At 34.7% G+C, this 18274-nt stretch overlaps 1 protein-coding gene across 1 annotated transcript; it reads left to right on the forward strand.

The window, feature by feature from the left end:
* The first annotated feature begins 908 nt into the window (after positions 1–908).
* On the forward strand, positions 909–9633 carry RERGL (RERG like). Its single transcript, XM_006199909.4, has 5 exons — positions 909–993; positions 2083–2139; positions 5542–5615; positions 6504–6652; positions 9036–9633. The coding sequence occupies exons 1-5, from the start codon at positions 942–944 to the stop codon at positions 9316–9318; spliced, it is 615 nt and encodes a 204-aa protein (XP_006199971.1). The 5' UTR covers positions 909–941; the 3' UTR covers positions 9319–9633.
* Positions 9634–18274: the final 8641 nt, after the last annotated feature.

The following is an 18274-nucleotide window of genomic DNA, read 5'->3' on the forward strand; positions in this document are numbered from 1 at the left end:
GGGACAACTGATGAAAAGAGCTATAAAAACTATAAGAGTGATCGTTTTTGCATGTCAAATTGATATTTTTATTTTATAACAGGAGTGAATTATGTCAGAACATCCCTTCCAAATGTCCTTTCCTTTTTAGATTTCTTTTTCCTAATTATAAAGTACTACATAAGGAAACATGGCATGTTTCTGTTCACTACTATTTAAACAACATGAAGCTGATCACTTCATTGACTTTTTCCCAGAAATTTTACTGTTGTCTATTGGTATAACACTTTTTGAAAAGTGATAGAAAAGTTACTTATTAAGGAAGACATTGGAAAGGTGAAACTCTGGGGTGCCCATTGGAAAGGTGAAACCCTGGGGTGCCCATGTTTCTCCTTGAGAGCCTCACGTGACTCAGGAACATGGGCTGAATATTCACGTGCAGCACTGTCAACCTAAACTAAAATATCCAAGGTGGCCATCATCCTCCTTCTCCCGTTTCTTTTCATGATTGGGTTAACTTATCCCCACTTGTCTTTCACAGAAGAAACCCAAGAAGATGTAGGCTCAGGTAGTATTAATAGAAAAAGCAAAACTGATCCAATCAGAGTAAATTGTAACTTTGGTTACAGAGATCTTTTTTCTAGGTCCTAGGATAAGGTAGACTTCAGGTATATGAAAGTAGATTAAGATTTAACAGTTTCTGTTAAAAGTCTGAACAATTGGCTTAATAAACCTTTCTGTCTAAATGGTAATGCCACTGTTTTTTTTTTTTCAATGGGTCATGTTCAAAACTACTCTAGGAAAATATTTGTAAAGTTATTTTTGGATGGTAGGAGTATGGGGTGGAGCTGGCCTTAGGGAAATGAGAACAGCAATAGTAAAAAAAGATTTAAAAAAACACGTTTGGCTCAAGTCAGTAGCTTTGAAAGACAGGACAGGTCAAGAAGGAGCTGGAAAGCAAGATGAATGATGTAAAGCTTGCTGTCTTGGGTGGTGAGGGAGCAGGCAAATCTGGTAAGTGGTGGTGTTTTCTGTGGCATGGTGTAGAGTACCATAAGAGAGAGAAATATATTGACATGATATATAATATATATTATAACATATGTATAACTTCATATAACTATATATTATTTTTCTTTAGGAGTTTTCACTTTATCAGCAAAGAATGCAATTAACTGTATATTTATTAAAATGTAATATACAGGTTGAGGTGTAACTGTTTGAAGTGTTAATTTGTGTCCTGTTCTCCTGATGTCTAAAATTCATAGACATAACAGGAACTTTCTCCATCACTATCCCATCTGCTTCTCACTCCGGCACACCTGCCGCCACACATACCAGTGACCAAACAGTGGCCTTGAAAAGATTCTCCTGTCCTGAGACTAGAGGCAGAGAGAGCTGCGTGGAGACCTGTGGATTATTTTTAGATGTCACATTATTGGGAAGAGAAAACTTTGAAAGGGAATGGCTTTTTAGATGCCTGGGAACTGAGCAGCAGATGCCCTGACCTCAGAAGCTATGTTTTTGTTTTATGCTGTTGTGTTTGGGGTCACATTATGATGGTGGTGAGGATGCCACCAGTAAAGCCACCTGAGCCCAATGCATCCTAACAACGGGCCAGACCCAGGAGCTGCAGTAAGAGAAACCAACACTAGAGGTCCTTCCTCTGCATCCTGGATTTTTAAGTCCCAATATCCTTAAACAGTTGCATGTGATTGGTACTGTCCTGGTCAATACTAGCATGAAGCACCTTGGAGCCACATTTACTTTGATAAAATAAAGAGATGGCATAGTTCTTGCATCTCACATTTAATGAGAAATCTGTCTCTGTTACAAAGATAACTTGCCCCGTGTGTGCATTAGTGAGTTACACAGTGATCTGAGCGGGCAGCATGCTAAGATCCCTTCCTAGCCTCCTAATCTTTATGGCTGTACAGTGGGAATCTTGCTGATTATCATTTAGACCAGAAGTTAGTAAAGCTTTAAAGTCCTCATGAATGGTTGGTAATTTTTGAGCTAAAAGGTAAAAGCTTATGCATATAACTAAATTATTTGTATCCTAAAATGGGTAAGCCCCTAAATCCAGCTTGTTTTGTTTTGCAGCCCTTACAGTAAGATTTCTTACCAAGCGATTCATTGGAGAATATGCTTCTAATTTTGGTAAGTCACTACTTCATAGGCTTTTTTTCACCTTGAAACTTCAGCATCATAATTAATATCAGAGAAGCATTTTAACAGAATCTTCCATTTTTGCACTTTTAAGCAACTTATTTATTCACGGATTCTGGTTAGAAATGCCCAAATAAGTACTTGAATTAAATTTTCTTTTATGATAAAATTTGTCCAATTTGATGTTAACTGAGATGGATCAGAAATCCAGTTAGTTTCAGTCTAGAACTAAAAACACTAAAATGAGGACCTCCCCCACCCCCTACCTCCATGTCAAGGGTTGTGGAGCATGTGCATATGGATTTTTTCGTAAGCAATGAAACAATTTTGAAATAAAGCAACATCTGTTCAAAGATAAAGAGAAATTAATTATAAAAGCACAAGTGGCTACAAAATAAATGCTTATTTTTATTGCAAACCATGTCAAATAAGAGGGAAACTATGCTTTGATTAAAGACCATATCTTCATCATCTAGCTTGCTTATGTAAGTTTCAGAAAAATTCTAAAACAGATGTCAGGGCCCCTCAATATAATCTTAAGATCATTTCATTAACTCTACTATAAATGTCTGTTATTTTGATCAGAATTAGCACGACATATGGGAAATGTCACAGTGGGGAGTTAATAAAAAGTGGGGAGTTTTGCCAGAGGTTTGCATACATTTTTGGATCAGCAATTGATTTATATAATGGTACTACTGTCTTACCCGATTGAAGGCATGGGGGAAAGGGTTTTTTTGGTTTTTAAACAAAAATGAAGATTTTAAAGAAATACGAGAATTGGAGAAAGGGAAATTATTTTTTTGGCTCAATAATATTCAGATTAAGAAGTTATGATTGCAAGTGTGTTTTTCTATGAGAAATAAACAACAAAAATCTTTAGCATTCATCCATGAGGTCGCATCATTAGAGTATTTTAGAAAATAACTTTCAGGTGTTGCCTTGTATGGTTTCCTACATGTAGCCAACATAGTGCTTCAATCCATATGACATTGTAAATGTTCACGGGCAAGCATTTGAAAACTGATTATAGAAAGAAGAAACATACAGAAAGAGAAATTCGTATTATTTCATTTCTCAAGTCAAGTACGCCAGTCAAAAAGGTCAACATAACGCACAAGCTACAAAACTATGGAACAAAACAAAGCATAAATAAAACAACACAACACTCACAAAAAACGCTAACAGCAACAACAAAATAAAAACATCACCTTAATCTTTTATAAGATATAGTTACATAAGCAAATAAAGTGTACACGTTTCTGGCTGTTACATCTCTATTAAAAATATAAGACCGAGAGACATTTTAAAAGACAGCCAGATGAACAGAAGATCAGCAATGTGTGAGGACTAACTAGCAAACAAACAAACAAACAAACAAAAAAACCCTGTATTGTAAATGAATGCTTGAAGGGCAACTGATAAAGTTCTAAAAAGTTAAGAGCTGGTGACCCCTGCTGGCAGTTTTTGAGTTTTGAGAGTGGATATTTTTAAATGTCTTAGAAGGAAATTATATGGTTCACAATAGTAAACGTATAAAGTTTAGAATAAACTGTCTGAAAACATATATTAAAGTTTAATGAAACTGTAACAATATTCATCAAATATAACCTAGAAAGATTGTAAAATTCATCGCTAACCCCCGCAGTTGACTTTCCCAAATGTCTGCTACATCTTCCTACTGTGGGTTACAGAGTATTTGCCAGAATGGGTCATGATTTTGTGTCAATATGCAATTTTAGATGGAAGTAGATCTTGTATTAAAACACTGGAGGGATAGTTACAGAATAGATATCTGTGCAATTACATTCGAGGTGGAAGAAACTGTTACCAAAGCTCAAAGGAAGGAACTGTCTGAAAAATGTGAGAAATGGTGTGGAGGTCAGTGTAGCTCCAGTGGAAAGAATTTGACAGACAATAGCCAGAGAGGTCTACTGAAATCACTGAAGTAAAGGGAGACTAGATAACTAGAGAAATTCTTAGGCATTTTAAAGCTTTTGGTTTAGCCAAGTGAGCTGGGGAGCCAGTGGAGAGATTTGATCAGACCAGTGACATGATCCGGCTACAGATTCCCTTTCGCTTCTATGTTGAGAGTAGACTTGGTACGAGAAGGGAGTTGGGGTGGGATAAAGCAGAAAGATGAGTTAGGAGGTTTTGTGATAGACAAAACTAACGGTGGCTTCGACCAGAGTGTTGGCAGCGGAAGTGGTGAGAGGCAGACAAATCCAAACAAACCTTGAATACAGAGTGAAAAGGAATTTTTAATGGAATAAATACAGGATATAAGAGAAAGGAGGAATCACGGATGGCCTTAAGGCATTTAACCTGCAAAACTGGAGCTGTGGATATGTCATTTAATGATACAGAAAACTGTGAAAGATAAAGTCATTGCGGAGAGATCAGAGGTACCATTTCAGATTGTTAAGGTTGAGATGTCAGTCGGGTATCTAAATAGAGTTGTCTAATGGTGACGGTTGTCTGGAGTTCAGGGAAGAGGTCTGGGCTACAGATATGGGATCGCCAGCAATAATTGTTACATAAAGACTCTGACTGGATGAGGTTAGCAAGGGAGTGAGTGCAGATAGAGAAGACATCCATAAAATGGATTCATGGTTGGAGTGAGGGAAGATATTGTTGGACAAATGAAAAAGATTAATGCAAAGCAACACAGAATAAACAAAAAAACCAGGAGAGTTGCCTTGAAAGCTAAGTGAAAGAAACATTTTACGGAGGGAGGAGTGCCTGACCAGGTTAATACTACTGATAAGACAAAATCAATGCACCAGACTTTCCACTGAGTCTTAACCATAACCTCAATAAAAACAGTTTCAGTCAAGTAATTGGAGTTAAAACTTGATTGGAATATTTTGAAAATCATGCGAGGAGAGAAACTGGATACAGGGGATGTAGATATTTACCAAAAGGCCAGCAGAGAATAGAGCGATAACTGAAAGAGATTATGGGATCCAAAGGATTGCTAAGTTAGGAGAAATTCAGCTGTCAGTAACGATACGGTAAAGAGGAAAAATTTATGATGCAGAAGAGAGAAGTAGAATTAGTGGGGCCATGTCTTTCAGTAGGTCAGATGAAATGGTAACTTGTTCATAGTGAATGGATTGGCTGTAGAAACACAGATATTTCATCCACAGTAATAGAATGGAAAATAAGCATGTAGGGGAATTACTCCAGCAGTGAAGTTCATCTGTAAGAAATATTTATTAGCAACTATAACATTTTCATGTTTTTTGACCACCAGCAACAAAGAAAACCCACAGTACTGCTCAACTAAAATATGACTGGGTGAATTTGCAGGACTGTGATCCAAATATAAGTCTATCTTTTTTTTTTATTCTGGAGTATTTCCATACTGATGAGTATATCCGTATTTTTCAGAATCTATCTATAATAAGCATTTGTGTTTGGAAGGGAAACAATTGAATCTAGAAATATATGACCCTTGTTCTCAGGTAAGTGCGACAAAATACTTTTATTTTTTTCAATCATGATTTGAAGAAGATTGGATAAAAGTATGTGAAGTTGCTAATCTTGAAGTTACTTCTCAATTTTAATTATTAAAATTTAAGACATTATTTTAGTGTTATAAATTCTATTATCTAGTTTCTCTGTAAAGTTATGACAAAATTATATTACAGATATCTTTAAAATAGCAATATTAGGCTGTGTTCATAATATATTTCTATCAGGTCACAGTGTAGCTGTCAGAAGTTAATAGTTTAATGGCTTATCAATTCAGTTTATATTTTTGCTAAGTTGTATTTGTAACTAACCACTATCAATAAAGCTTAAGTAAGAAAGATTTTGAATACAAACCTCTTTGTTCAAATACAAAAAGGCTAAAATAGAATTATGTGAATAAGAGAAGGAATGGCCGGTTGTTCAAGATTTTAGAGCAACTCCATGGGACAAATTCTGTTGGGTATGAAAAATCTTTTTAACTAAACCTCATCAATATTTTTTAACTGATTTAGATCTAGTACCAAAAATTAATATATATTTTATTTACTAATAAAGATAACAATATTCTCTTTTTTCAAAAAAATGTGGCTATTAATTTAAAGGGCAATAATTAGAGCTTATCAAATTTTCAGAAAAAGAGGAGGAAAGTTGTAAAATGAGATACTATAACTTTATTATAGTTCTTTATAGTTTAAAATATAATGACTTTTTATTAAAGAAAAAGGACAAAGAAACAAGCAACTACACATTAGAACATATCAGTATTTGGCTTACTGAATTCTCTTCCTGGTGAAATGGGTCTCCATTAATTAACTGTCAAAGGTGTAAAACACAGGTGTCAGATCCCACCACGTTCAATGTGCTTGGTTTATTTTCAGCCACAGAAAGCAAAATTTTCCCTCACAAGTGATCTGCAATGGGCAGATGGGTTTGTTATTGTGTATGACATCAGTGACAGGTCTTCGTTTGCTTTTGCAAAAGCACTGATCTACAGAATTCGGGAGCCACAAACTAGTCATTGTAAAAGGTGAGATATCTTTCATTCCTCTCTCCATTCTCTTTAGTAAATCATCATATAGCTGTAAGCATCATTAGGAAGAGTTTAATGCAGGCTTCCAATTACAAAATTTAACAGCCCTGAACAATCCACCTTCCATTCCACAGGAGTTACACATGTAGTAAAAGGAATAAGATGAGAATACTTTATATCCTGGCTGACATAAACAGTTACTAGCCCTGAGTAAATGGCTATTTTACAAGACAGCTTCTATTGTTAACATGAGACTCACTTGCAAAATAATGGTCCTCTGTACACAAGATAGTTCCCTTTCCACCCTTCTTTTTCATTCCCACAAAAAATGTTAAGGATACCAAATAAATCCAGATTTATTACATTTGGCATCCAATTCCTAGTCATGGGGTTGTTCAGTCTCTCAAAGCAAAATAGACTGAATAATCAAACTGTTATAAATTCTAACTATGAGAATATATTTTTCTCCATTTCACCTCCTAAAATAAAGAGCTGATCAACAATTCCTCATTGTTAATGTCTTGACACAAATGACTCTGAAGAAAAGCATTATTTTTGCACTAGTAAGTGTGAGTTAAAACCTATGAATTTTCCATTTTAATTTATCTTTTAAAAAACTGTTTTAGCCTTTGCATTTAAAAGATTTATTTTTGTTTAACATGCTGGTGTAAGGGATTCTTTGTGCTCTTAATCACATTTGTCCTTAAACTCTAAAATAATGTTCCAATCTGGGAAGCAAAAAAGCACAGTATTATTACTGAAACTTGGTATCCGTGCTTTTTTAATGTCTATTTTAAATGCCCACTATCAAGAGATCATTGATAATATTGATATTTATAAATGCCCACCATCAAGATAATAATTGATAAAAGTTATTCCCCTGGAGTCAGTTGATGTAAATTTCTGTTTATATCTGATTAACCTTAGGTAAACCCTTTAATCTCTAGACCTCCTTTTTCTGATTATAAAACTGATGGAAGCATGGTGGGAGAAAAGAATGTGATTTTACTAAGGTACTGCATAGCTCTGAGTATCTATTAATGTTACTGATTTTGAGGGAACTCCATTGTTTCAAGCATTAGATGCCTTATATTTAAGCACCATGACTTAGGTAAAGGTCAGTAATAAAATTACTTTGACACTCTCCCAAATCAAAAGAATCACTTAAGAATAGTCAACAACATATAAGTTTTCAAAAATCCTTGTATTTGACATTTTTCAGGCCATCTTCTTAATGTACTGACCAAATAATTTTTGAGTATTTCCAGTTCTCAATCTCTACGTAAACTAAAGTCTATTTCCAGCTCTCTTATCTGTAGACAGAAAGCAAAATATGGCATTGTTTTACAAAATTACATCTGATATTTACACTCACCCTTCAAAATTTTTCATTCACCCTTCCCATCAATTCTTCACAGTAATTTTCTGAAGTATATAGAAAAAGATACTATTAGTACCCTCAAAATTCAGTACACACAGTGCTTTTTCCCTTACGGTTCATGTGAATGAAATCCACGTTTCGTGGTTTCGGTGCAATATCTCTTTAGAGTTGAACACTGTTTCCATTTTCCCATTTCTTCCCTATATTAGGTATCTTGGCAGAGTTCTATGCCATTGAAGGAATAGTAGTCTTAATATATTCTTCAAGTGAAACTCTGTCTTAGAAAAATTTACTTTAGGTACACTGTAACCGAGGAGATTATATTGATATTTGCCAAAGACACTACTTTAACAAAGAAATATATTTCTTAAATAAACAGAAAAATTGTATAAGGTCACAAAATTGTAAAATTTTCTTTAGAGTGTGTTATGATGAATATTAACAAAGAACAAACAGCAACAAGTATTGAATGTTTTTCCTTAGGAAAACTATGTCTAAATTGTTCAATTAGTAAAGAGACATTAGTTACTCCTCTTTCAATTGATAAGAAAATTAAAAATATTACTTAGTGAGCATCTTTTATTGCCTGGCACTTGGCTAGGTTTTTATATGCATTTTAATTTAATCTCTAGGAGCATTCTGTGAGACAAGACTTTTTTTTTTTTACATATACCTTTTTTTTTAAAACAATAAGGAAATTGAAAGTGGAGAATGTTACAATCATGCCTTGTTAGTAAACAGAGCTATCATTCAGGAATAAGCTTTTGTCACTTCCAATCCTGTGTTTTAAGAGCCTTCTTGTTTCTGTGTCATTTACTGCATTTTATGTAATAAATTCTCCTCAGTAAATGAGAATATTACACACAACCACACATACTACATATACAATATTATTTTCTTTTTTTGGTCTGTAATTCTTTTGGACATCAACAAACTTAAAAAAAAAAAAAGACAGTTGTTAAAACAGTCTTGCCAAAGAATTGCGTGTCTGTATTTCAGAGCCGTGGATTCAGCAGTGCTTTTGGTTGGTAACAAGCAAGATCTCTGCCATGTGCGCGAAGTTGGCTGGGAAGAAGGGCAAAAGCTGGCATTGGATTACCGTTGCCAATTCTGTGAACTGTCTGCAGCAGAGCAGTCTCTGGAGGTGGAAATGATGTTCATCAGAATTATCAAGGACGTCCTGACAAACTTCAAACTCAAAGAAAAGAGGAGGCCCAGTGGCTCTAAATCAATGGCCAAACTGATCAATAATGTATTTGGAAAGAGAAGGAAATCTGTTTAGCAGTCATGTGATCCTAGGGGATTTATTATATCAGAGCATTTCAAACATTTGTATGACAATTAAATTCACCCTTTGTATATAATTAAAAATGATTCTCTTAGAGATATGAAATGATTGGCCATGAACCACAGGTATGTTTTCAAATGTATAGTTTGCCTTTTTCATTGTTTGTGTCTTGTACACTTTGCTTCACACTTAACCTTTTCTTTATTACACAGAAGAGCATCAGTATAACCTATTGGTGGATTACCGTACAGATTACCTTGCCAAATAGACTCTGCTCGTGTAATTTTATTAAACTGCCATCCTAAACGGCCCAGTTTACCTTTATTTTATATTTCCTTTTAATCAAACATATAGTTATATTCCTATAGTTAATTTATTATAAGGCTTAATTTATCAATTTGTGGAAGTTCATGATCTATTTGATAGAAATGCATGGATTTAATTTTCAAAGTGTCTTTATAATAAACTAGTGAGTTACTTGACAGTACACAAATTTCACTTACAACTTAGGCCTTAGGAAGTTAAATTCCTGTAAGTACCTAGTTTGTAGTTGATCTGATGATGAAAATGTTTACCTTTCTTTATTGTACACTCTGCTAACAAGGGCAATTATCACAGAGAAATTAACTTGTACAGCTAAGATCCTTTTTAGATTAAACGATTAATTTTTTTTGTTCGTTTAGAAATCCACACATCATAGAGAAAGAAAAAAAAAGTAAAAATTGATTGGTAAATATATAACCTTGAAGACCATGTTGTCCCGAAACATTTTGGGGCTTCTCAGATTACATCGGATACAATTTCCTGCAGAATCGCCTGTCCACCTCTGGGACTGTGGTTCCACCTCTGCTGTCCTTGCTCTGCCTGCCACCCACTGTATTTCACGTTGCCGACCTAGGCCTGACTTCAGCCAGTTCACTGATGAGTAAGGTCAAGCCTCAGAGAAGTTAACCTGGGAATACAAGCAATGCTACACTCCCACTTGGTTAACATGTGTCAGCGCTAACCTGAGGACCACAGTGGAAGGTCCTGAGTAGAGGGTGGTGGATCCAGCATTTTAGGAGAGATGCCTGGAGCTCATCTATAGCTTTTCTGTCCTTAGAAATCTCGCCTCTGATACACTGGAGTGAAAATAGATCACAGAATCCTGAAAGAGCCGAATCTGGATGCCAGCATCTCACTGTTGCCTGTTTAACCTGTTAACCTGTTTATCCACTCGCTCAGCCCCCGAAGAAACAGTGCCGTTTCCACTATTCTGCTGAGGCTCTATTTCTGACACTAGCTGGTTGGAAACTTAGAAGCTGGGTTGAGGCAAAGTCCATACTGTGGGCTCAAGCATTGCTTCCACTTCTGCCACCAAGGCCGCTGTTATCATGGCTCCACTATAAATAAGCAAAACATGGCCAAGAGGAAAGGCAGGTTATCTGTGGGGCAGTTCATCCAGTCCATCTGGTTGTAAAGTGACTTCTCATTGGTGGATGCTCTCTGGTGGGTGTTCAAATGATACACAAAGAGCTGTAAATTGTAAGCCCTCTCTGTGAGATTCACAGGCTTTTTCTCCAGTCTTTCTTGTCACTGTTCTTGTCTTACCTCTTATAGAGGCCTCTGACCACTGGCAAAGCCTTAGATCACTGCCCAGAACTTTGTACCACATGACGCATTTCCTGTCTTACAAGGTACACAACAGAGTTCTTGAAGTTCTGGCAAATGGGATAATTTCCTTTCACACTGAGCTTCATGGTTACCTCCATGCAGAACTGTAATGAGGCACAGCCCCTTTGCCTGGCACTAACACATCAAGCTTAAGTGAGGAAGGAACGTTCCTTATTAACTAGGAACATTCAGGTTAGATTGCTTTGTAAATGAGAAATAAACTGTCGTGCAGTTATTCCAGTAAATTCAGTGATACACTTTTTTTGGTCAACTATTTATAGGGATTTTATTAATCTTTTATAATCTTACTATTGACTATATATGTATATAAACATTATCTCTCAGTTTAAGTATTTATATTTTAATTTTTTTGTTTTATTTTGTTCTTAGTAGTATACAGAATAAGCTTAATTTTAGATATTTGGTCTTCATTCTTTAAAATGATTTTCGCATTTAAAGAAAGATTCTTCTGGGATTTTGCATTAAAAAGAACATATTTATCCATGTTATATGTAGGAACTCTACTCTCAAAATGGTGTGAAAATTCTTTTTATTGCTTAATCCATGCATATGTATCTGTGAAGAGTCAGAGTTCAAAAGTTGTCTGTTAAGGATAGTACTCATATTTGTATAGATTTAAATTTTTTTCTTTATCATACCTTGAGTTTTTAGCAAGATAACCTGAGATGATACATTTTGTTAAAGGGTCTATGGAATATAGGAATAGCAACAAACGTTCTCACAAGTATTAAAAAAAAAAAGATGAGTGTGAGGTGATAGATGTGTTGATTAACTTGGTTGCAGTAATTATTTCACAATGTGTACACACAAGAAATCATTCTGCTGTACATTTTAAATATATTACAGTTTCATGTGTCAATTATACCACAAAAGCTGAAAAAATTGTTTTACACTTAAAAAGAACTTATGTCCTAAAAATGGTTTCTGTGAGGCAACTTTAGAAATGAACCATTGATTATTTTTCAGAGTTGACATTTTAAAGTACTGAGTTAACTTCACCTTTTGTAATGTGACAGTTTTAAAACGTGGTCACACGTTTTTTGGACACGTCTCCCATCAAAACTGAGTCTGATTCCCTTCCCCTTGACTGTGGTTCATCCTTGCTGACTCTCTCTTAATAAACACAATGAGGTGGAAGTAATGAGTAGGACTTAGGAGTCCAGGTTGGAAAATGTAGAGCTCCCATCTCTTCCCGGTCAGACTCAGCATGCACAAATCCGGCTGCCCTGAAGGCACCAGGTCAGAGATACCACTTGGGATCCGTGACCACACACACCCACCAGATACACCAGCGAGACCTCAGGTGCTTTCAGCCTCTAACCTTGGACTACTCCAGCTGATGCCAAGTACAGCAGGGATGAGTTATTCCCACTTGCAGATTTGTAAGCATATTTAATATATCCTTGTTTTTTTTTTTTTTTTTTTTTTAGCCTAGGGGCTTGTTATATGGTGACTAATGACCAGAGCAGATAATTCATTAAAACCCTTGGTAACCTAACCAATATGAAATGTTTGGCTTTCTTATTGGACAAAAACAAGTTGAAAAAAGGATCTTCCAAACAGATTCAAAATTGTCTATAACATAGCGTTGTCCCAATATCAGTTTCCTGGTGAATATAATTCACATGGATGGAAAGCAACTTGCAAAAACCTACAAATGATAAACTGCAGTTTTCCAAAGTGAGAAAATCCACATCTACTTACAATGGAGAAACAAATACATCATCAATATTAGGCCACAGAATGTTGTAGGTTGAAGAAAGCAAGTGTGTCTATAAATCTCAAAGGTAGTTAAGCGGTAGCACTAGGCTGGGAATTGCCTCTGCGGCTTCCAGGGAAAAAAGCTGCTGTCATTCACTTTGGATGAGCTTCAGTGAGAGAACACATAACGAGGGGCAACCGCTGAGGAAGGGAGTGCCAAAGGGGAGGGGCCTTTAAAATGGTTTTGATTTAATACAAGGCATGCACTATTAATAAAGAGGTTGAATGATACCTGTATGTTTTATAGGTTTATAAATTGGCTGTAGTAAAATATTTTACATCTTAGATCACTAGGTATTGTTTCAGCTTATTATGGGAGATATCTATCTAGAGTTGACTGAATTGTATTAATCTGAACCTAGTTTAATGATGCCTTAACGTTTTTATGGGGGAATTTAATGTTTGCAATATCCATGTTCCTTATTTGAAAGCGTGACTTATAGGTTTCTCATCTTCCTTAAATTATGAAATCCTTCAGCTAATAAAGGAAAATGATTATAGTTTGCAAAAAAGGCAAAGTCATTTAACAATCCATATAACTGTCTATTGTAGGACTTTGCATAATAATTGTAATTTAGCTATTAGGGAGTCTAAAGGCAGTTATCAGTCATACTCTACAATTCTGAGGGAATCAGGCAAAGCCCAAATTATTTAAAGTATTTTAAATTCCCAAGTCAAAAAAAAAGACACTATAAGTTGGGAATACACTGTATAGTGACAACATATAATTTCAAAGCAAAGAAGAGGTTCATGATAATTTTCAAATGTACAAACCACCAAACAGATTATTTTTCTTTCTTTTGGCTAGAGAGATAATTTATTTTTAATAATAGAAATATTAATTCCTGTAAGGAAAGAATTTAGCAGATGAGAAGTGTCAGTTTTAATGTGGAGACTGATCAACATTTTAGTAATCCTGGAACAACTAAGGCATAAAGAATTAAGAAAAAATAGAAAATTGAAGAAGAGTAAGAGATGGATTTATTTGCCATTATGCGTAAGTATGAACATTAGTTACCTCTGTAGTTATTAGACCTTTTTATAAGACTGAATATTTAACAACTCAATTTTAGTTCAGTCAACTCAATTTTAAAAATGACTATTAAACAACTAGACACATAAAAATATTTTAAAACATATTAAATTAAACATTTTTTCCAGATATAAATTTACTTTCAAGATAACAAGCTATTTAGGTTTGCAAAATTTGGAGTGATTTCTACATACAAACAAATTTGGAGATGAATTTTGGGGGTTGAGTTGGAAGCAGAATGTTTAATTCATTTAAACAACATATTAAAAAGAACATTTAGTTGACTTTTATCAGAAGATTTTGACACCTCCAGTAAAAGAAGTCTACGTTTGACTCATATTGTTATTCTCCACAATAGGAGAGGATTTGGGCAAAATCTGCTCAAACATAATTTAAAAATGATTGAATTTGATCATTCTAAATTACTGTGCATTGTTTTCTTAACATCTTTTTTGATGATAAGTGTATTTGTTTGTAGACTAATAGTAACTCTCATGTGTGTGTTTGTATCAATAGATATACTGTGTATCCATACTATGTATTTTTATATTTGTCTCTCTCTAGTGATGTTCTTTTATTAAATATATTGGAACAAATTGAATTCATCTATAAAAAATATAAAACACCATAGCTTTAATGATCTTATTTTACCTTTACAGAGCCACCGGTAAGTGATATTTATCACAGAACTTTAAAACTGGACACATATTGGCATGCATTATTTAATCTGGGGACTTGAATGAGATTGACTAGTTAAGAAGATTGAATCTGCCTTTTTGCAATTTTCTGTTAAAATCATGACACAGAATCATGACAGTTCATAACATCATTGAAGTTTCATATAACAAGAAGTCGTGTAACAAATTCTGTGTTTCACGAACTGAATGGAGAACTGAAATAAGAGAAGATCATAGCTATGTTGGTGCTACCTTGTGGCCTAAAAATGCACAGTTTGCCTATATTACCCTCAAGTCCTAGCTGCACACAAGCTTTGCATCACCAGAAAAGAGACGGTCTGCCCCTGCATGAGAATGATTCTCTGAAATGACCACATCCCTGATCTCCTATTACTCAGGACCCACTATCAACATCTATCTTTCTTTAAACACTCACCAGCTAGAGAAAAATTTAGCATGGCTTTCTTGGTCTGCGTGTACTCACTGATAAAGGCAAACACAGATAAGACAGAGATTTGATGGTTGGAAATGTCAGAGGAGCGGTTCAAAGAGCTGTGGTTTAGAATTATTTGTGTAAAGCATTTGCTTAGAATTGGAAAAACCAAAGCAATTTGTGTCATGTTTTTCATTACGTATCTTCTCTTCCTTGTAATGAGAAAATGGCCGATTTGGGAAACACCTCCCACCTCAGTAAAGCGCAGCCAAACTAAATAAATTCTTTTTTTTTTTTTTTTTTCTGTTTCTTTTTTTGGCAGGGGAGGGAGGTAACTAGGTTATTTGTTTATTTAGTTAATGGAGGTACTGGGGACTGACCCCAGGTCTCGTGCATGCTAAGCACTGTACTCTGCCACTGAGCTATACCCCCCCCAATCAATTCTGATTATGCATAGGAATTATACCAAGATGGGCACAACAACCAGGCTTCAAGTATGAGATTTCGGAGAGCCCTTTCTGAAAACAATGATTGAGAAGGTGATGAAGATGATAAAGTAGGAGCACCATATGTTGGCAGACCAGACCACAGGACATCTTTCCTTATAGGGATCAATAAACAGAAAATAAACAGGCAAGTGCCCCTCATGATACACACACATTAATAATAATGGCTTTGGAAAATATAACTCAAGATAAGAACATAGAATTATTCACCTGAAACAAGAAAGTATATATTCAAAAATCATTTTAAAATGAAAAAGTCTAGAACAGACTTTAAAATCTGCATTTTAGGCAATGAAGAGTTGAACTGGCATTACAGAAAGCCAGTTAAATGGCGCTGATGTAAAATGAGAAGATTTTTAAGAATCCAAATCAAGACAAAGAAATGAGTATATTAAGAAGCATATCATAATATAAATAAATATTACAGGTATGAAGATTGAGATGTAACCTAAAATAATAATAATACATATTCCTGGAATATAAACGCAGAAGCCTAAAGTAGAAGCAACAATCCCTCTCTTCATAGTGCAAAGCAATAGAATTCGACATCTCAAATATAATTCAGTGTGTTTTCAGAAAAAAAAAATTACATATTCTGGTCTCCTGGAACGAAAAAGCAGGGAAAAATTTAGCATGGCTTAACTTTCTTTGTAACTAAGTGATAAGAAGTGAGTTAAGAGAAGTGAAAAGTCTAGAGAATTTTGAGGGAAACTTTTGCAAAACTCTAGTTATAAAGACAAAAGTTCTGGTTGAAATATAAAGAAAAAACAAAGATATTTTCAAATATGCAAATACTCTGAAAATATACTCAGTTCGTGTTGCTAAAAGATTATCAATGTTTTAATTCCAATAAACAGAGAATAATCAAAAGTAAAAGTTTAGGAACTAGAAGGCTATAATATAAAAGAAATTGTGATGAGTCTAATTACATGCAACGGTGATGCATGTGATATTATTTATCATCAGTGACCCTAAAGGACATGTCTATAAATCTAGGCTATGGCTAATCAGAAAAAAAGGTTTTGTTAAAGCAGAGAAAATTTAAAACAATATTATTTTCTAACAATATTGTTAAGATAATTATGGTTTGTGGACTATGTAATCACTTATTGAGAACATATTAGGTACATAGCAAGCTAGATGGTTTAAATAAATGTTATATAAATATATAAAGGTGCTCTACCGCATTTTGCATAACTTAGATAATTGTATCATTTGCACCCCTCAGCATAGACAAAAAGATTAATCCAGGTCAAAGCCAGCTATTGCCTGAGCTGTTATTCAGAAATGAATGTGTCTATGTTGCACTCTCCACCACACCATGCTCCCTCAATATCACTGAAAAATATACGCACATTTAAAATCATATCTACAAGTGGTTTTTAATTTCATGAGGGAAATGCCTACATTTTGATAATAAATACAAAAGCAAGATATACAAGTATAGGTAAGTGTGATTTCGTTCATGTACAACTGTATCTTGGAAAAATGATTGCAAAGGAATGTGCCAGATAATTATGAGCCCTTAGATGACTTTCTCTCTGTGATTCCCAAATTTCTGGTAAATAAACATTAATTACTTTTGTAATCAAAGGGCAACTAAAGATATTTCATGTCTGTGAATATTGAGCGAGTCTACTGGGCTGATTTGCAGAGTTAAAATTTTATGTGGATTCTAAAAAATCTCCATTTATCTCTGTTACTAATAGCTACAGATTTTTATGTTTCAATCTAAATCAAATCCCAAATCTGATTAATCACATTGATTAATTTTCTTTCTTAAAGGTGGATTTCCTCTCTCTAATTTTCCACAAGCCCAAGTGTTATAATTTGGAAAACAAAGATTGTTTTGTATTTTGTATTTTTGACTGAGGTAATTTACATACCATAAAATGCACATATTTTAAGTGCACAGTTCAATGAATTTTAACAAATGTATTCACCTGTGTAACTGCTGTCAAATCATGATATAGAACATTTCCATCATTCTGGAAACCTCCCTTGTGCCCTTTGCAAGCAATCTGGAAATCAGTTTGCCATTTTTTCATAAACATAAATGTAACTTTATAAACAGCTGAAAGTACATGCAATCTTTAGGCAACGAACAGACCCATGTTATATTACTTCAAGCTCCAAGAAAGTGGCGTTCTTGTGATTCATTGTCACAACCGTTTACCCAGGGCCTTACCACATAGTTGGAGCCCATAATATACTTATTGACCAAAATATCTGATTGCATATTATATGGTTAGTTGTATAATAACAGTCTTTTATCACAGAAATACATGCTGTTAATAAGTAGAAACTATTCAAAAATCAAAGTATAGAGAACAAAAACGCTGCTAGTTCTCCTGTATCATTCTCAAAGGATCACTCCCAGAGCATTCAGTATTACTAGTTTGGTGTGTTTCTTTCATTCTTATCTTTGCACTTAAAACATAAAATGTGTACGTTCTTTTAAAAAACAAATAAAACAATGAACGGTATCCATAGTATGTTACAGGTTTGGTTTTGTCCTAAGCTTTGGAGGTAGAGGAGCAAACAAAATATATTGAGAGCCATACCTTCATATAGCTTACATTTTAATGGGACGAGACAATGATAAAATGTAAGTTATACAGGGTGTTAGATAATGTTGAGTGGCAAGGACCACAGAGAAAAGCAGCCAAGGACAGTCACGCCATACGACTGGGAGAAAGAGGGGTATTTTAAACGGAAGAAAGGTACAGACTTCTTGAGAAGATCTTTTGAGCAAAGATCTGAAGGCGATCAAGAGTAAACCATTCAAGAAAAAAAAAATATTTTTTTTCAAGTCTGAAGCCATGTGATTTACTCGGACCTTGTGGGCTGCAGTGGGCAGGGGGAG

The sequence above is a fragment of the Vicugna pacos genome, chromosome 34, assembly GCF_048564905.1.
Source record: "Vicugna pacos chromosome 34, VicPac4, whole genome shotgun sequence".
NCBI classification, from domain to species: domain Eukaryota; kingdom Metazoa; phylum Chordata; class Mammalia; order Artiodactyla; family Camelidae; genus Vicugna; species Vicugna pacos.